We start from the raw sequence: 21,107 nt of genomic DNA on the forward strand, positions 1-21,107 counted from the left end.
TTAAAATGTTTTCATTCATTTTGTGAAGCATCACTTATTTTTATTCTTTTACCAAATGGAATATTTAGCATGCACTGAATAAAGTTTTGACTTTGTTATTTGATCATAGCATCTAGAAAAACCTAATTTTCTTACTATATGACCAGTTGGAATGTAACTAGAATTTTCTTTATAGAAAAAAATTGGAATTATTCAGTATGCATTTCAAATGACAGAAAAAAACCTGAGAACTCATTAAATATGTAGCTTATCTTTATATACAAATGTTCAATCATTGTTATCTATAATAAGAATCATATCAGAGAGTTACATATATATTGCCATACATCTGCAGTATCTTATATTGCTTTCTGTCATGTAATCACTTGTAGAAAAATAACTTCTATAGATATAGTACTTTCGTTGATGATAGTTATTCCATTTCTTAAAGGCAATATTCAGAAATTATAAAATAGGCTTGTTACTATGTTTGTGAATTGTATTGGGTTACAAGAACTATCACCTGTGCCTAAAATAAGAAAGCTTATATTTGATATTCAAAATTATATTACCTTTGAGCGCGAAATGTCTATGTCATAATCAGTCCATTGGCAGTTATATGCATTTGTTTAAGACTCTAAATCAGGAACCATTGCCATATAGAATGGTAGTTAATTATAGAATTATCTGCTATTTGAATGGTTTTTTAATATTCAATGATAATCCAAATTGTCAGTATATTTATTGATTTCAAGTGTATCCTTTGGTTCTATAGATTAAATGCAGTAAAAAGGGCAAGATCTGCTTTATTTCTGAGAAATAATGAAAGGATGAGAAAATGGTTCATTTTGAGATTACAGTTCACTTTATTTTTTTCAACAGTTCAGCAATTTAAATGCGGTTGTAGAAAATGTTTGCCAGTTTCCTCACAGCATTATGGAATCCATTTGACACATGATATTGCAGTAGTGGCAATAATGTCCTTTTGTCCTTTGTATCTCTATGACAGAGGAATCTGGAAAACTTATATCTGGGAGAAAAGACATAAAAGAGAAACATCTTAATTAGATGTGCACAATTCCATAGGTTTGAGAACCACATTCCAGAAGCAAAGTCTATGGACGGGATGTTTGAGGATAAAATAGTTGTTTTTAAGTTTTTGAAAGACTTATGGGACCAAGAGGAGCCGAGGTGGCGCAGTGGTTAGGGTGCAGTACTGCAGGCCACTTCAGCTGACTGTTATCTGCAGTTCAGTGGTTCAAATCTCACCGGCTGAAGGTTGACTCAGCCTTCCATCCTTCCGAGGTGGGTGAAATGAGGGCCCAGACTGTGGGGGCAATTTGCTGACTCAATTTGCTAAAAATCTGTAAACCGCTTAGAGAGGGCTGAAAGCTCTATGAAACGGTATATAAGTCTAATAAATAATAATAAATAATAATTAAGAAATAATTAAGAAATAAGAAATAATGATAAATGATAATAATAATAATAATAATAATAATAATAATAATAAATAAAAAGAATGTCATTTATGCTTCCCAGAAAGGTCCAAAAATGTTCCCTGAGCCCACAATTTTATTTGTACAGGACTTTCTCCAGGAGACATTAGAAGTTTAAAAAGAGAATCATTCGTGACTTATGGATTGATGTGAGGTTTTTTTTTTATTATGACACAGTTAAGACAGGGCTTATCCTCACATCCCTATAAATGCAAGATGAGCATACCCCAGTAACCAATTTTTTTAAAAAAATATCTTGTATTTATGGCGTTATCTTTTTCATCTCCAGTTAAGAATTGAGGTAGATTAAAGTTGTCTTTAACTGTTCCGGTTTTAAAGTTGACCTTCCTTCTTCCTTGGTACATTTTTTTCCATGGATACAATGAAGTATGCATGAACAATATGATTGCAGCCATTGCAGAATCCCCACGGGTATTCGATTGCTGTTTGGGTGCCTGACAATTGGCTTTCAATTATGACGCTTGCAGCATCCCACAGTTATGTAATTGTTTCTGATCTTCCAGCCTAGCTTCCTGCAAGTCACTCATGTTCCTGCCACTTTTCTGCTCACTCATACACCTGCCTGCACTCCAAAGGGCCTGCTTGTAGTACCTGCCCTCCGATCCATGTTCCTAAGTGCCCACCCATGTCACCCATAGTTATCATCTTGCCGGCCTGCTTGCCTGAAAGTCTCAGTCTTCAGTTAACCTGCATGACTTAACGGTTGTGTTAGGGTGACACTTGGCAGAATGGGAAACCAAGCCAGGGAGGCTATCAATCATTTTCCTTAACTTGTAGTGCATTAAAATGAAATGGACAGTGCCACTTGCCAGGCTTGTTAGTGCAGTGATGGCAGTGTAATTTATGTCAGCTTTTCTCCCAACTCATAAATTGGAAGATAAGATTTGGCCATCAAACTGATGGGCCTTAGATGCCATGAACAACATTCATGTCATGTATAGAGACAACTAATTATTCAAGTGTTTGACAAAGTAGATGTCATGAAAGTTACTGCACAAGTACAATTTTGAATACAATAGTGAAATGTTTTTCTCTCCTACCCTATACTTGTGTTGATAATAGAATATGTCTCTTCCAAGTTGATTGAACTTAAAAAAAAATCTGGCCATTTCATTTGTGGAGTAATCTCTTCACCTTAATAGGTCTTAAATCATGACCTGCATATATCTGACTGCTAAAAAGCTACCAATACTGTGCAGTTCAAAGTTGGTTTGTTGTTTTACATAGTCTGTTTTGTTTTCTGCGTTCATTTTGTTGTGCTTTGAAGAATTTAGGCTTTGGATTCTTCCAGTACATTTTTAGTTTTTATAGCTGCATGATGCTTTGTTTCACACTTGCTTATTGCTAAATCTGGATTATTACCAAGGTGTAAAATTAGTTTTTGTAACACCTATTTGAAAATGATACTTTAGTTGCAGTTATATCTGCTTAGCAATTCTGTCATAGGGGCGATTCTGTTAAAGAGAGATGTATCCTCTCTCTTTTATTGGAGCCATAGTAAAAATATTAAATGATTAAGCTGATGATGATTCATCCCCTTATACAGCCACTGTTGGAACACTTCAAGTTCCTTCCTTGTCTTGCAAAAGCAAGAGTGTTCCTACAAGGAGCAACAAGTTTACAATCCTTTATTGATGCCTATTATGCACTTACTAATGCCAGAAAAATGTCTTGCAGTACCGTATAGAATACTGTAAATAGACAGATTGGAAAATAGTGTTGCAATAAAATGTGTGAAATATGTGAAATTGTATGTGAAATATGTGAAAATATATAAGAATCCAAACAAATTGTTTAGGAGTTGGAATACTAATAGCTATCATAATGTTAACAAATAATTTAAAAGTCCTGATGATTTTGTTAGAAATTAAAAAATTGTGACTAGCAATAAAAAGACTAATTTCTTTTTCTTATTGGAGTATCAATCATTTTCTAATTAGTTGAATTTCTCCTGAAACTTTCTACAATGAAATGACCCTCCAGATCTACTTTGTAGATATATTAATTTGATATTATTTTGAATTGAAAGAAGGGTCAACAGAGAGAAGGGCTACAGAGTTTTTCATATATTTTTACTTATTAATTAAATTTGTATAACACCCATTGTGTGCCTCTGGAAAGCTTACAACACTGTATCCGTTCATTCTCTGGAACAGGGGTGTCAAACTCGCAGCCGGTGAGCCAGATGCGTCACGTGCTGGTTTAGCTAGGGGGGTTCTTGATATGTCATGTGACGTCACTGTGACGCAGTGAGTTTGATACCCCCACTCTAGAAATTTCCTGATTCCCTGAAATATTAAAAATTGGGTCATCATTCAAAGCAGAATTTATATTCAGAGAAGGTGCCTCTGCCCACTGTATATAATCCCTTCCTTTGCTCCACAAATCATATAATTTAGGATGGTATTCCAAGTCCCCAGGAGTGACTTATGTATTTTATTCACTTATTAATAAAATGTATTTTCACAAAAAGTGACTTGGGTGCGGTTGCCTGAAGATGAGTATGTGGGAGGTCTAAAATGGAATTCCTTCCACTCTTAGTTCACAGCAGCTATTATTTTTTGCAGATTTCATGGTAATTATATTCAACAGGGTGCAGTATCTACTTGTTATTATTACTTTGACAAGATAAAAAAAACTGGAGTTGGTGAAATGTGAATATGTCTTTTCCAGCTAATACTTTTACATGCATTGCAAATTGATCTCTGGTGGGATCCTGCAGGAGGATGAATGCAGAGGAGCTGGAGCTGCTGGCTGATTCCAAGTATAGGAACTATGTAGCAGCTGTCGACAAGGCACTGAAAAGCTTTGAGTACTCTAGTGAGTGGGCTGATTTGATTTCATCTCTTGGAAAGCTAAATAAGGTATGAATGGAGAGGCCTTCTGATCGAGGGGGGAAATATGCTGTGGAATAAAAACAACCTTTAAATTCACTTTATTGTTATAGGCTGTTGTTTGATGAAATTGGAGTAAAATGTTCTGTATAGTTTATATATGTTGTTTTATAATTGTTACACCAGACAAAATCTGACTCTTGTATTTTATATAGTAGGTATTAAAGGGAACGTAAGAGCAGAATTTATGCCTGATCTTTGGGAGTGATTCTTTCCACACACTTGCCATAATATAATGCATTCTATTCATGAAGAGGTCTTACAGATGCTTTAATGCACTGGGCCTGAGGGGGAGAGGAAGTTAATGAGTGCACTTCTGCTAGCATGACACTAGTGTAAATAAAATACAGATCTTTTTAACAATACATAGCAACAAATAATATACTGTTTTTGCACATTATTAATATGTAAATAAATATTCATATGTAAATAAGTTAATAATGAAAGCCAGTTTGCTAAATAAGAACTTAGGGCATCTACATTCAAGAATTGGTTTTCTTACTGTATCATGATTTGCCTGATACCATATACTCAGAAAATTTGCTTTTAATCCAATAAATCATTTTCTGACTAAAGTTATTTGAATACCTTCCAAGAGATCTAACAATGTTTTTTGTCAGGTTCTTCAAAATAATGCGAAGTACCAAGTTGTACCTAAAAAGTTAACCATAGGGAAGCGCCTTGCACAATGCCTTCATCCTGCCCTTCCTGGTGGGGTGCATCGGAAGGCCCTGGAGACATATGAGATTGTTTTCAAAATCATTGGCCCCAAGCGCCTGGCCAAAGATCTCTTCTTGTACAGGTAAGCAAAATTACATTTCAATCGTGGTCTTATTTTAGTCAAACAGCTTTTACTGTAATAATTTTTTCTACAATAGCAGTTCATACTCCATACTACTCTCAATGTGTTTGATTACAGTTCCCATTGTACCAAACTGACAATTATATAAACATCAACTAGAAACTTCCATATTGGAGCAAGCACTCTCTCCCCCCTCCCCCCCTCTCCCTTCCTCCCCCTCTCTCAATTTACTCAATTTACCCTCTCTTGATATAGCCAATTTCTCATTCAGTGAACCACTTTTTCACTGTGATTCATATCAATTATATGATTACACAAAGTTATTTGCATGGAATTATATTTAACAGATATTTAGCAAACATCCTCTCCTTCCAATTAGTCCACTTTTCACTGTATAGCAGTGGCCCCAACCTTTTGGGCATCAGAGAACAGTTCTGTCGAGAGAGGTTTTTCTGCGGACCGGACCGGGGAGGGGGGCATGGTTTCAGTGCTACCTGCATCTCGTGGATGGGGGTTCACTTGTTTGCGCATCCCATGGCATGCCATCCTTTTGCATGCCTCAGGCCGCTGCCAGTTCACAGAGCGAGGGTTTGGGGATCCCTGCTGTATAGCATATTCATATATTTTATGTATCGGTGACCATATTCATACAGTACTCTTAACCAGAGCAGTTTAAATTGCTGCTCTCAACCAACAGATGAAATTTGGTTAATGTTAAACTTTGGGGGCTTCATATGGCATGTTGTGCATCCCATTCATTAGCTTATGATTTAATATATCGTGCAAAATAAAAAAAATGTGAATTTTTCAATAACTATGTATTATGCAAGCATAACTGCTAATATGGCTGTAAAAAAAGCAGGCTAAACAAGGATTTTATAATTAAATGTTTCTATAATTCTTTTATTAAGCGAGCTTATATGATTAGTTACTCTGTAACAATTGTCTAACAGAAAAAGAAAATTGAGTGGTCGTTGTAGTCGTTTGCACTGCAGTTATTATTGGAGGTTCTCAAATGGATCTAAAATTGCACCGCATGCAACTAGAAGCTCCATTTTATGTATGGACTGCACAGCCACAATACACGTTACAGTATGTCAATGAACTGGTATACAAAGCAGTTTTGTGTTTCATACCTGCGACGCTGACCTCTGTGTTTTTTGTTTTGTTTTGTTTGCTTGTATATTTCTACAGTTCTGGCCTATTTCCTCTTCTTGCTAACGCTGCAATGTCTGTTAAGCCAGCATTGCTCAGTTTGTATGAAATGTATTACCTTCCTTTGGGCAAAACATTGAAACCAGGCCTGCAAGGGTTGTTAACCGGGATCCTTCCGGGTTTGGAAGAGGGGTCTGAGTATTATGAAAGGTAAGGCTGAAGAATAATGGAATGTTACTGTAACCAAAACTTATCTTCCTTGTTTTAATTGGTTATGATACGAAAGTTAACTTACTGAAAGAAAAAAAAACCCAAAGATTTTGGTGCATAAGTCTTTAAAAAGCTGTTGGAAGTTCCAGCTTCAACATCAAACTGCTTTTCTTCTTTCTTATATTCAGATTCTGAACGATAGATTATGTTGTGATTGAACTGGGAAAAATCTGTTGTGCCTAACTTTTGTAAGAAACACAGGTTCGATCACAATTCATTATTGTACTTGAGAGACCGCCTACTGCCAATTACCTCCCAAAGACCCATCAGATCCCACAGATTAGGCCTCCTCCGGATTCCATCTACCGGCCAATGTCGATTGGCGACTACCCGGAGGAGGGCCTTCTCTGTGGCTGCTCCGGCCCTCTGGAACGAACTCCCTGCGGAGATTTGGACCCTCACCTCCCTTCAGGCATTCCGTAAAGCCGTTAAAACTTGGCTGTTCCGGCAGGCCTGGGGTTGACGAGTTCCCTTCCCCGCTCGAATTGTGTGACTGTTGATTGTTTTTAAAAATTGTTTTCTCTGTATCTGCTTGTTGTGTTGCCTTGTCTGTACTACCCCCCCCCCCCGGGTTTGTTAGCCGCCCTGAGTCCCTCCGGGAATAGGGCGGCATAGAAATGAAATAAACCTATAAACCTATAACCTATTATAATTCATGCAGGATCAGCCAAGCAAGAAAAACCATCTACGTGTAGTTACTTTAGCATTCTGTCTGAATCATAATCCATAGTATATTCCTCCTCTGTATCTATTGTTTAGGATTCTGGTTTATTCTAACTTTTAAATTGGTCACATATTTGTTTCCAATAAGAAGATAGTTCTTAACCTTCTCAAATAAAATACATTATGCATCTGTTTCTAAAAAGATACAGGAGAAGGGAAGAAGTTAATATTAGCCCTACCTTCCCAATGCATTCCACATGATAAAAAGCCTTCTCTAGAAGCATCATTTCTTGTTTTCTTTTATCCTTCCTGGATTTTTATTTTGTCCTTTATTGTTGCTTGTATTCCAGAACTAACACTTTACTAGAGAAAGTTGCTGCAGCAGTGGACCAATCAGCTTTCTATAGTGCACTGTGGGGTAGTCTTCTTACTAGTCCTGCAATTCGGCTGCCTGGCATTACTTACGTCCTCTCCCATCTCAACAGGAAGCTTTCTATGGAGGACCAGCTCTATATCATAGGCAGTGACATTGAATTAATGGTAAATGTTTATGAACCCATAATGATAACTCTTGGTTCTTTGCCTTCTTACTTTTTTGATGTAATCATTGCATAAAGAAACAATGCCTAGATAGGAGCCATGGTGGCAGAGTGGTTAGAATGCAGTATTAAAGTGTTAAAACTCGCTGCTCACTGCAGGGAGTTTGACTCTCACCGACTCAAGGTTGACTCTGCCTTCCATCCTTCCGAGGTCGGTGAAATGAGGGCCCAGAATATTTTGGGGAAATATGCTGACTCTGTACATTATTTAGAGAGGCTATAAAGCACTGTGAAGAGGTATATAAGTCTAAGCAGTAGCTATTGCTATAAGTGAAATTTCGCCCACTCTCAATTTATGCAATTTTATAGAAGGCGGACTTGTCACAAATGACACCTTCTTCTGAGTTCCTTCCTGCCAAATCCCCCAGTAAGTGATGATTTCCTCTTCATATATGTCCCACATATTACTGTGCAATTCCCAATATTATTCCAAAAATGCAAAGGGCCTATTAAGTATAATCCTTATTGTCATTGTACATAAATACAACAAAATTGGTTCGTTTTTAAGTTATTAAAAGTTATTAAGTTATTAAGAACCTATATTATACAAATTTTGATTACTTTGTTCCTTGATTATATTTGACTCATTATTACAAAACCGAAGAGTACAAAATAATTGTTTATTTATTAAGTGAGACTCAGGATGTTTTAGCTCACACTTGTACAAGGACAGGATTCTTATATATAATTCTTATGAATTATTTTCAAATTGTGCATACCAGTGGTGGGTTTCAAAAAATTTTGGAACCTCTTCTGTAGGTGTGGCCTGCTTTCCGGGTCCACTGGTAGAACCTCTTCTAACCGGTCCAGTAGATTTGACGAACCGGTTCTACCGAATAGGTGTGAACTGGTAGGAACCCACCTCTGGTGCCTTCCTTATTATAGTATTTTTGGTCTGAGAAGTGGATAATTCTAATAGTTCATATATTTTCCTTGCTGGTGTAGTCTCTGTTCCTTTTGAATCAGACCTTTGGCACTGAGCCAGTTCAGTTTATTGATTTCTCTCTTACAAATGGCATGTTTCCTGATTTATGTAATGCAGCTATCCTTTTCCTCAACAGTTATTGGGCATCCGTGCATAGGTTTATATACCGGTATTTAAAATCCAAAATCCAGTCTACAGAAACAGAGGAATGCACAATTATGTGTATTATTCCATGCATAGAGAGAAAATTGGAAGAAAAATTATCTGAATAGGGATTGCAAGTATCTAATGTTTTCATAAAAGTGTATTGGTTTAGAAAAGTAATTAAATAGCATTATTAATCTGTGTTCCTTTCTAATGGCAAATTTATTTTAGGTAGAAGCAGTAAGCACTTCAGTGCAGGATTCCAGTGTCTTAGTACAGAGGAGCACACTTGATCTCATATTATTCTGTTTTCCATTCCATATGAGTCAGGTAAAGTACTTCCGAATCTTTATTGAGTGAAGTACTGATATGTTACCCACAAACAAAAAAAATCATTCTTTTCTTCAAATTTCCCGTATCTGCATATTATTCTAGTGCAGTGTTTCTCAACCCTGGGGACTTTTAAGTCCTGTGGACTTCAACTCCCAGAATTCCCCAGCTGGCTGGGGGATTCTGGGAGTTGAAGTCCATAGGACTTAATGTCCCCAAGGTTGAGAAACACTGTTCTAGTGGGAAACAGCAACTCTTCAGTTGCTAGACTTCTATCTCCTGTATTCAAAACTTCCTTTCAAAATTCTATAGATGAATAGCGTATTGGAAATAAAAGAGTTCCTTTTTGTTCTGTTGGCATATCTGTAATCTAATTCATGCTTGATGAAATAAATAAATAAAATAAAAATAAATCTTAAAGAACACAGCACTCAAAACATCTCCTGTGCTTTGGAAATGGCACCCAGAGCCATGTTTTTTTCATGGAAAAGTATAACCTGTTTACTTCAGCCATCCTGCTTCCTTGTCATCTTTCTAGTATAAAAATGACACTACAAATTCTTCAAAATTGATGCTTCATATGAAGTACAGGAAAACATGGGAAATGACTCATCATTAAAACAGATGAATCTTTCTAGGTTGCTGTGGCTGCTTCAGTAGCTGCTTCTTATATAACTAAGCATGTTCGACCCCTTTACATTTTATAGCATGTTGTTTAATTTCATTTCTGGAAATTTACTGGTGAAAACTGCTTTTGATATTTTTGAATCAGTCTCTGTGCTTAGATTTGTAAACTTGACTATTCAGATTTGCTTTAACCTTGTGGGATAAGAAGAAAGAAATATGTCTTTTCTCATGCTAATTATTTTTAAATCTTGTACTTGGGCGCTATGTTATATTCGCCTATTTCTTGCTACTAAAGATAATAAAGATGCATTCATATTTCAGTTGCAGCCCATATAAATTTCTATTGGTACTTGAAAATGAAGTTGATAATCATTTTTCCATCGTATAATGAAAGTTTTGAATGTGACACTTGTTTAAATGTGACATTCCCAATTTTAGGCAACACGCCCAGACATGATCCGAATTCTTTCAGCATCTCTTCATGTAGTGCTACGCAGAGACATGTCACTCAATAGGAGGCTTTATGCCTGGCTTCTAGGTAGGTTATAGGATTTATATACTTATACCTATGCATATAACATTTGTATTTGAAATGTGCAATCTACTTATCAATCTGCAAAAAAACCTAAACAAAAGTGCGGAATTTTAATGAAAAATCAAAGAATACTTTTTAACACATGAACACTAATGCAAAATAATTGAATCAATAACAGCCATTGGTATAGTGGTTAAACAAGAGATCATGAGGTCTAGTCCTTCCTTAGGCACAAAGCCAATCACTTTGTCTCAGGCTAGGAAAAAAGAGACAACAAGCCACTTCCAAAACTTTTGTCAAGAAAACCATATAGAGTTGACTGGGTAGTCTCCGTGAATCAAAAATTAACTTAAAGGCAGGTACATGTGCACTTACACACATACACACACAAACACACACACACACACACACACACACATACACACACCAGTTTTTGTTACTAATAGAAAATATAATAGGCCATTTAAGTCCTAATTACCTTATTGTTGGGGGATTGCTGCTATAACTTTGCAACTGGAGCTACGTATTCTGCAAATTTTCTATTTTCTTTAATTATTTTCAAAATCAAAAATATTTAAAGTTTTTTTTAAAGTTCCCACAAAAAATCATCATTAACATGAGAGGTGGGTTGCTGCCGGTTCGTCCCGGTTTGGCCGAACCGGTAGTGCCCCGGAGCAGCTGAGAGCGAACCAGTAGGGTGGCTCTTTTGGTCTACCTGTCCACTCGCGTTCTATACCTGTTTTTATGGCAAAAGGCAAATTGCACACACATGCCCAGCGTGCGGTTCCTGCGTAAGTCCCGACAATCAGCTGGTTATCACAGAGGTGGTGGATTGTGCACACACGCGCACTGCAAGTCAGGCGTGCGCACGAACAGAATGTGCACATTTGCATTTAGCGAATCGGTAGTGAAGGTAAGTGCAATCCACCACTGATTAACATATTTAGTTATCTTTCCAAATTAAATTTGTGCAAAATAGATCTTATTAATAGTGAGAAGCTTGTTTGATATGGTAATTATTCCAGTTCCAGGTTCTGCTTTCTCTACACAGACTTTAGAGGTATAATTTTTGGATACTTTTATTAGTTTAGCCTTTTCCAGTCTGGAACCCTCACAAAAATTGACCATGCTGATCAGGAACAATTCCAGCATATTTGGTGGGTTAGGGTTAGGGCTAACCCCCTCACCCCTCCCCACCATTCAGAAATAACAGGGGAGTGTCACTGCAGCTTTGTGAGTAGTTAATGGGTCTGATTATTTAGTAAATAATCCCATAGTTGGGATGTCACCTTTAAAATCCTACATGGCTTGGTACTTACGGGATCATCTCTTCCCAATTGGGAGACTTCAGTTCATTCAAAATGCAGTCTCTAATTTAATCACAAGAATGAACCAAAGGAGAATAGTACTCTTAGACTGAAACAACTCAGTATTTATGAGCTCATTTCTGATGACAAATCTAAACCATAGTTGTAAAGATTATAATATGAGGCCTTGTTCTGTAATCATGTAAATTAAATGCTTTTTCCTGTTCAACCATTTCATGCACAAAGACTTCCAGTTATGAAATCTCAGTCTTATATTGAATTATGTATATGGTAGCTAGACTTATTTTGTCAACAAGATTTTCACTAACTGGCAATAATTTGGAAAGTGTTTGTGCTTGTGAGACAATATACAGGTAGTCCTTAACTTAACAGCAGTTAATTTAGTGACTGTTCAAAGTTACAACAGCACTGGAAAAAGTGTGTCCTCTTCGCTCTTACTACTACTACTGTTGCAGCATCCCCATGGTCATGTAATCAAAATTCAGGTATTTGGCAACCTGAGTCATATTTATTTATGGTTGCAATGTGTTGGGGTCATGTGATCACCCTTTGTGACGTCTGGGAACATAATCAATGACAAAGCCAGATTCACTTAACAACTGTGTTACTAAGTTAACAACTGTGACAAAAAAGTTGTAAAATGGGGGAAAAGCTCACTTAACAACTGTCTCGCTTAGCAACAGAAATTTTGGGCTCAGTTGCAGTCACAAGTTAAGGACTATCTATAGTTTTGTAGTTTTACTGTGATTGTAATGCACCCAGAGTTGTGCTGCAGAATAAATTGCCATACAAATGCAGGGGAACCTCTGGTCCCAACCATAATTCATTCCATAACTTTAGCCACAACCCGATGTGGTCATGACCCAAACCTAATTTTTGAAATTTGGTGCTTACAAAAAAAGTGGTGCGGAAGAGGGAAATCAGCCATGAAAAAAAAATGTGAATTTTTTGGTTGGAACCCAATTTGGTCATGGTCAGAAACATTCGAGGCCAGAGGTTCTACTGTATATTAAATAAATACCCCACAGTTCAGCTTTCAAGAATGTCATGAGTCTCTCTCTCTCTCTCTCTCTCTCTCTCTCTCTCTCTCTCTCTCTCTCTCTCTCTCTGTCTCTGTCTCTCTCTCTCTCCTATATCCATATCCATCCATCCATCTCTCTATGTCTATGTCTATCGATATCTATCATCTATCTAACATCTCTCTCTCTCTTTATTATCTATCTATCACCTCTATTATCTATCTATCTATCTATCTATCTATCTATCACTAAATAAAGCAAAAGCACAATGGCTTCTCACTCTCACACACACACACACTCACTCTCACTCTCACTCACGCACATAGAGGGGAGGTGTCTTATGGACTTATGTACATGACCAATATCACCTAATGGGAAAGATGCCAATGGATTTAGCTCTTCTCCCCAACTATTTTTTATTTGATGTATTGATAGCATTTTTAGCTTACCTTACTCTAGAGCAGTGGTTCTCAACCTTTGGGCCGGGACCCCTTTGGGGGTCGAATGGCCCTTTCACAAGGGTCGCCTAAGACCATCGGAAAAGACATATTTTCGAAAAAATACGGAAAACATAAAATAATCTTATAGTTGGGGGGGTCATAGTGAGGAAGTGTATTAAAGGGTCGCGGCATTAGGAAGGTTGAGACCCACTGCTCCAGAGGCTCTAGGCAACATGTAAAATAATCGGAATATAATACAAAGCAATACAATAAAACAATATGATTTGATATTCATATCATATTTAGCAATGTAGTTCCTTAATTTGTTGATCTGAAGCAGTTCCCCATTATACAGAGCATATTATACTACCTGTTAGGAGTGTTTTAAGACTGCATGGATTAATTGCTCCACTGCTGCTTCTTCCTAATTAAACAAGTAAGGCATGCCTCTTCCTTATTAGCAATTGTTTATATTTCTTTCTTAGAGGATGGAACCAGATATGCCATCCAGGCTCTCCTGTACTCTAAAGTAGACAATTATTCCTCAGATACGTTCCATTGCAGTATTGAAGTGAAATTTGGGTATTGGTCCAATCAGTTTCTGTAAACAGCACACATATCTGCTTTGCTTGCAGTCTTATTACATAATTATTCTCTAGAGTACATTTACATATTGCAGGATTTTTGTAAGAGTTATGGTGGCAAGGTAATCCTCACAAAGCACCTTTAGGATTCAGATACTGTACATGTTCAGAAATGTATGGATGCATGTGCATTTTGCAAAATTGCTACTATTTCAGTGACTTAAATCCTTGTGAAATAAAATTGTGGAGTCTGCGTAAAATTAACTTTGGCATTTGGGAATCTTTATAGTTACAAAAGCAGCCTTATGTTTTGCTCTTATTAAATTGGTTTCCTTTTATTAAATTTAACTTAAAATGGTCTTTCCTCTTGCCAACAATATTTGGACGGCAAAATGGTGAGTTCTCATAAGTTCTCATCTTGTGCTCCTGTTCTTTGTTCTTGGTTTGCCTAAGCATAGCATTGATTGGGCTTTTATTTTTATTTGCTTGAAGGTTTTGATAACAATGGGGCTATTACAGGACCTAGAAGTACACGAAATAGTAATCCTGAAGAGCATGCTACATACTACTTCAATACATTCTCTAAGGAAATGCTAGTTCAGGTAATACATTTGTGTGTGTTGGGCAGAAAAAGATATATGTGTGTTGTACCACTTTCTGAGTTCTGAAGTTGTTGATGGTGTGCTCTTTTTTGCTATAGCATCAGGAATAAATATTGGCAAATTAAACTGAACATGGATTGTCAGTTATGTAATGTGATATATAAAGTACTGTATATACTCGAGTATAAGCCTAGTTTTTCAGCCCACTTTTTGGGCTGAAAAAAGCCGCCTCGGCTTATACTCGAGTCAGTGAAAAATTTGCCCGAAATGGAGGAGAAAAAGGGGCGGGGCCATGCCGCTGGGTGACACTCGTGAATGGCCCAGTGCCCCTGTGAGTTTCCCCTCCCTCTGTGTCAGTTTGCCGCGCAGCGCGCACCGCACCATCCCCCCTCCTCACCTTCTAATGTAATGCAGGGCTGTCTTACGATTCCCCTTCCTCCCCCTCCTGCCGCTCTGCAACGATGTCCCACCTCCTCCTTGTTATGGCAAGCAGCCACATAGCGATGTCCCACCTCCTCTGGTACAGTGATCCAATGATAGGAATCACTGTGCCGTGTGTCATAGGAGGCGGGACATCGCTCCCGCGGCTGCACGGGACATCATCATCACAGCGGGACATCAGCATCATGAGGTGAGTGAAGTATTTCATTGAATACACCGCTAGTTTACTGTTTTTCTTTGAAATAAATATTCAAAAACATTATTGGTATCTATTTTTATTTTTGAAATTTACCGGTAGCTGCTGCATTTCCCACCCTAGGCTTATACTCGAGTCAATAACTTTTCCAGTTTTTTGTGGTAAAATTAGGTGCCTCGGCTTATATTCGGGTCGGCCTATACTCGAGTATATACGGTATCCTTTTCCCATAGAATAGTCTTAGGGTTGTTGGGATACACTACAGTTCAGTCCCCAAGAATACCATCTGTGTATTCAAAACACACCTACACCCACACCAAAGAACAGGTTCTATAAACAGGAAAGATGAACATGCAATAAGATCTCCTACTGAGGAAGATCATGATGGATTTTGCTCTTCCCCAAATATATTTGTTAGATTTATAAACTGGCTTACTGAAGAAGTTCTAGACACTGCATAAAATAATCAGACTACAATAAAAATAGCAATACAATAGTATTGTAATACTATTACAGTAACGGTACCAACAGTAATGGTGCAGATCTTTGTGTGTGGCTGTTTAAATATTATAGGACTTCTGAAAAATCCAGATCTTAATTATTCTTTAGGAAACCATGAATGAGGGCCAAACTTTCCTAGGGAATAAGTTGTTTCAAGCGAAGGAAGCTGTCAAAATATCCACCTTCTCTGTCTCCTCTAACTTTTAGCAGGCACTTTATTCAACCAGATTAGGTGGACAGAATTCACTTGGAATAGGTAATTTCTAAATTATTCAGGCCCTGAGACATTTAAGACTTTACAAATATTAATCAGTAAACAAACAAATAACCAATGCAGCTCTCATAACTGAAAGATTATCTGGCAATGCCATGATTGTCCAGTAAGCATGTAGGCAACTCCATTTTGCACCAGTGGTGTTTTTAAGGTGGTCTTCAGTGACAGCCCTGTGAAGTGTGAATGGCAATAGAGGAGGTACGAAGGAAAAGGGAATAAATAACTGTCTTCCACAACCCTTTCTTATGTCATATTTCTTCCATGGATTCTTCCCATTAACCAGATTTGTATGTGAGCTTGTATTTAGCCTAAATTCTCATAAAAGCATACAAATATTTTTATTTTAAAGTATTTTCTCTTACAGGCTATGGTGGGAATTCTGCAAGTCAATGTGCATAGTGAAGAGAGCACATTGATGCAAGATCTAAAACCTTTTCGGATTCTTATCAGTTTACTGGACAAACCTGAGCTAGGTAACTAAATATTAATTGACATTTGTGTATTTGAGCATATCTCAAGTGTTGTGTATCCCAAGTGACAGGATCCTAGATTTTTTTTAAAAAACTAGCTTGAACTTTCCAAGTACATGTGTTCATATACTATAAATGAAACAGTAATCCTGATTTTATAGTTAACCTTTCCTCCTAACCTTCTCTTGTCATCCAAATTACTGCTTCTTTTGTCCTGTCTTCAAATGCTATTGCCAGCCTATTACCATGTAGATTTAGTGAGGCAGAGTTATTGTCATAGAGAATAGAGTAGCAAAGTTGGTGCTAGTCCAGGGGAGTGCTGGGAAAGGTTAAAACTGTGCTTAGGTAACAATCATGGGAAATTATATGGGGATCTAACAACTGTCTAGCAGTGGAGGGATATAAATGAAGTGAGATATATCAGCAGGAAAATTTGGGGTCAAATCGCAGGAAAATACACATCATATAAGTAATACATAAGGAATGATAACAAGTAATACATAAGTAATAATACAAGAAAAATGGCACTAGGGATAACCAAGATTGTAGATTAAGTACCAATGGTAATATGCACATATTAAGAATTCATAAAACAAACAGAATGGTGGGTATCCTATTAGTGCATTGTACTTCCAATACCAAAATACCAATTTTCAACAGTTTACAGAGCATTTTTATTCCAGCTATTAATGTAAAAATTATTTTGCCCAGTCACTTAGTTTCATAGTATTAGTGACATAATGCCTAGAATAAAATGTATGTAAACACTTTGCAATTGTGTCAGTGGCCCCTTTCAGATAATTACACTTAATAATTGAAATCAATGAGACATAAACCAGTAAATATTCATACAGTGAATGCATAATTATTTGTTTTCCTTGTAAGAATCAGCTTTAAAAAAAATATTTTTTTCTCAGTACTTCAACTGCAGTGAAAATATGCTGATCAAATCTCTTCAGGATTTCCGGAAATCTGTTAATAACAATAAAAATACATACAGTGCAAAATAGTTTATCAATATAATTGCAATTCTTTCCCCTGTTTTTAGGACCTGTAATATTAGAAGATGTATTGATTGAAGTATTTAGGACATTGTACACCCAGTGCAAAGCAGAACTGGATCTTCAGATGGAGTCTTCCTTCAGTAAGGATCATACTCAACTAAGCAGGTGATTAGGAGGAAGGGGAAAAGAAAAAAATTGCTAACATTATAGCCCTGATCATTCAGTTTCTCCCAGGAATATAAGGGTGCTGTTAATTAATTTTCTGCCAATAGCCACCTTCCATGCTGATTGGGCAAAAAAAGGTATGCAGAAAATTGAGGGGGGTGGACATTATGTCACAAAATAGGTGATCATTTGGACAATTTTTCTGACATTTTTCCCCCTTGACCCACAAGAGGTTCACTTCTTTTGAGATGTGTTTTGATTTCTTAGTTGAGCCTGCAGCTCCGATATTTCCAGGTGGTCCCCAATTCAGATATTAACCAGACCCCAGTTAGCTTCTGAATACAAACTAGATTAATCAAGTTACACTTACACCGTAATGGTTGGCTACTATTAGAAAGTGCCATAAGTCATTAGTAAGGATCCTACTTCTCTTTTCTGCCACTTTATTGTGCTCTTTTGGTCTGTAACGCTCTGCTAGCACTGCTGGTATTTCCTTTACCTCTTGTCACTTTCATGAAGTTAAATGAATGTGGGACGAATGAAAACTTGTTATAGGGAGAGAGGTTTTTTTTTTTCAATTTATTCAGCCACTCTCTTATACATGAGTTCCAGGAAGTTCGTGGAGGGCAGCAGACATTTTTATTTTGCCCACATTTTTCAATGCTTTTTATTTTTTAATATAGATGAAGTATCATTAAACGTCATATGTGGAAAAGATAGTAAAAGTGAGAGAGAGCTGAAAAAACTCAGAAGGAAAAGATGGTGATAAAATGAAACATTGCTGTTAAGAACCAGAGAAATAAGTTTGAATTAGGAATATATATATACATATTTCACTGAGCTGTTGTGTTTTTCTTTCAGCAAGTTGAGGGAAAATAAGAAAACCGCAGAGTTGATTAAAACTGCCAATCTTCTGTTTAATTCTTTTGAGCCTTATTATATGTGGGACTACATTGCCCGTTGGTTTGAAGAATGCTGTAGGTAAGGTACATTTCATATAAGTATATTACTGTTGAAAAGGTATATTTTATAAATCATCATCATCATCATTATTTTAGCCATTGTCTATCCACTGCAGCATGAAGGTCTCTTCCGCATGTTTTATAAATAAGATTTCCTATTCTTTGAGAAAATGAAAGAATTGGTTCATTTCTTATCTGAAGGAAAGAAAAGCTGCATAATTCCAAATTTTCGAAGCGACCTGTCTTTTAGAAGGAGAGGGCTGATGCAGAATGTGTAACTTTTGTCTTTTGAGAGAGTGTGCATTGGTCATGCTATCACATAATTTCTGTCTTGATGATTTTCAAAATATGCTGGACACTAGTGACAGGCATTGGTTTTAGGATATGTGAAAGTCTGTTTGATTTGCTTAGTCTATAATGATCCCCTCAGATGCACAAGTTACTGGTCAGTGCTGAAGGTTATAAAGCATGATTCTGTATAGGGATCTTTATCCTGGAAAAAAATGACAGGAGGTGATTTTTAACTCCTTGTTAAAACCTTTGCCCTTTAAGAAGTTGTTCTGGAGAGTTTGGGAATTCCACAAAATAGTGTATGAGTTTGTAAAGGGCAGGGGATTCAGGGTCATTACAGCCTAATCCTTGGGAAATAATAATAGTGATTAAACAGAAACACAAATTCTTAATTGCTTGTTTCAAATTCTGATTTAAAAAAAATATATTTGAAGAGTTATTTATTTTTTACAATTGAAATACAGCTGTTATTTCCACTGCTGCGTTATTGTCATTTATTGGTTGATTTGATTTGTAGGGCTGTCTATCACCTAAGTGACTCTGAGTAGCTTACAACAGCTAAAACAACAATCCAATAAATAAACAAGTTAAAAACTATAATGCAAATACATAAAACATTGATAAGTCATTTAAAACAAAAATAACCATATTTATAACATAAAGAGTTATAAACCATTGTGTATTACATTATAAAATAATAGTTTAAAAAATCATCATCATCTGCTTACAGTTTCTACTCATGCAGATGCTGTGCTACCAATGCCTAAACTCTGCTTGAATTCATAGGCGGACTCTACATGCTCGATTACAGGCCGTGCCTGGAGGTGCTAGTGAAGCTGCTGAATTCCCTCTTACCAACTTCTGCCTTCTGGTTGATTTTTTGTTGGATATAGTCTCTTTGGTAAGATTCCCTTTTTTCATTCTGACTATAGTTTTCCTAACAGTTGTCTTTTGTTTTATAAAATAGATGAGCTGGAGAAGTCTTTGACTTTAAATCATATAACAAGCAATATTGTAGACTCTGAATATATTAACAATTAGAAGTTATAAGATAGAGACTAATCTTTTTTTATATGTAAGATCTGTTTTACTTCTTGTACGGTAATTTCTCTTTTTGTAAATTACTCATTACTATTCTGCTTTGTAGATTAACTTTTTTTGTTAAATCTGCTAAATAACAGTAGTTCTTTTGCATGCATTGTAACTACCTGATAAATAACAATATATGTTAATGGAAGCTCTTGAAAATGCTTTTCTCCTACTATCTTTCTTTTATCTTCAAATTCTTTGCTTTTTCATTTCAAAGCCTACTAGAAGTATGAGAGTGCTTTGTCAGGTATGGCATTCTTATTGTTTTTTAAATTAAAATTGATCTTCTGCCTATTTGCTTTGGCCCCTTCCATCCCCAGGCCCCGTATTATAACCCATCAAGTTTTGTAGTATTAAAGAGAAGTCTGGAAATATTATCTCAGTCTTCTGGATTAAGTTATTAATATAACTGAATATGTTATTTCTTTTTTTATCTATTTCTGGAATTTGATTGCACGTTTACATTGTAGTTACAATTCACTAGATTAATAAAAGAGGGATTATTTAATAGGAAGCTTTTTATTTTGTTTTTAGGAAACCTATATTGAAATACAAACAGAACATCTGCCTCAGCTTTTACTTAGAATGATCTCTGCACTGACAAGCCATCTTCAGACACTGCACTTGTGTGAGCTGACTGATTCCTTGAAACTCTGCTCAAAGATTCTTAGCAAAGTTCAACCTCCACTGTTATCGGCCGGTACTGATGGTGTCCTACAGCTACCAAACAGACACAATGCTATCAAAGAATGGGAAGAGAAAAAGGTAACTGCAGATGTTCTTGCTTTGTTTAAAGATTACAGAGTAGCTTTTTTTTAAAGGCAAGCTGTCAACTATTATTCTGCTGCTTGAAAGTCAGTGACCTTTTAGAGCAAGGGTGTCAAACTCAAGGCTCGCAGGGAAAACAGTGAGGGACAGGCCCATGGTTCCTCTGCCAGTGAAAACAGAGCTCCGTTTTCACTGGCAGACGGTTGCAGGAGAACGTTGCAGCTGGAAATGGAGCTTAGGAGCCCATTTTCGCTGGCAGAGCGTTCGGGCGACCACAGGTGCCTCCCACATGAATGACATCGAGCTGGCCACACCCACCCTGGTCACACCCACCTCGGCTCTCCTGAGGTCAAACACAACCCTGATGCAGCCCTCAATGAAATTGAGTTTAACACCCTTGTTCTAGGAATAGGTAGGTTATCACTATCTCTGAGATCTTATCTTTCTTTGTATATTTTCTGTGCTAAAGCCTGTCTTGGGTACTCTGTGTTCCGCAGCAACATAGCTTGGAAGCTTGTTTTCATTGTCTC

At 36.8% G+C, this 21,107-nt stretch overlaps 1 protein-coding gene across 2 annotated transcripts in view; it reads left to right on the forward strand.

The window, feature by feature from the left end:
• The window catches only part of DOP1A (DOP1 leucine zipper like protein A), a 60,401-nt gene that overhangs the window by 6,139 nt on the left and 33,155 nt on the right, over nucleotides 1-21,107 (forward strand). For both annotated transcript variants that reach the window (XM_032217129.1, XM_032217130.1), the window contains exons 2-13: nucleotides 4,173-4,363; nucleotides 5,014-5,195; nucleotides 6,390-6,560; nucleotides 7,634-7,823; nucleotides 9,183-9,281; nucleotides 10,347-10,446; nucleotides 14,307-14,416; nucleotides 16,193-16,301; nucleotides 17,347-17,467; nucleotides 18,329-18,448; nucleotides 19,507-19,621; nucleotides 20,344-20,574. In XM_032217129.1, the coding sequence (XP_032073020.1) occupies nucleotides 4,226-4,363; nucleotides 5,014-5,195; nucleotides 6,390-6,560; nucleotides 7,634-7,823; nucleotides 9,183-9,281; nucleotides 10,347-10,446; nucleotides 14,307-14,416; nucleotides 16,193-16,301; nucleotides 17,347-17,467; nucleotides 18,329-18,448; nucleotides 19,507-19,621; nucleotides 20,344-20,574 (1,686 nt within the window). In that variant the 5' untranslated portion in view covers nucleotides 4,173-4,225. The remainder of the gene's footprint in view (nucleotides 1-4,172; nucleotides 4,364-5,013; nucleotides 5,196-6,389; nucleotides 6,561-7,633; nucleotides 7,824-9,182; nucleotides 9,282-10,346; nucleotides 10,447-14,306; nucleotides 14,417-16,192; nucleotides 16,302-17,346; nucleotides 17,468-18,328; nucleotides 18,449-19,506; nucleotides 19,622-20,343; nucleotides 20,575-21,107) is intronic.

The sequence above is a fragment of the Thamnophis elegans genome, chromosome 4 (assembly GCF_009769535.1).
Source record: "Thamnophis elegans isolate rThaEle1 chromosome 4, rThaEle1.pri, whole genome shotgun sequence".
Classification (NCBI taxonomy): domain Eukaryota; kingdom Metazoa; phylum Chordata; class Lepidosauria; order Squamata; family Colubridae; genus Thamnophis; species Thamnophis elegans.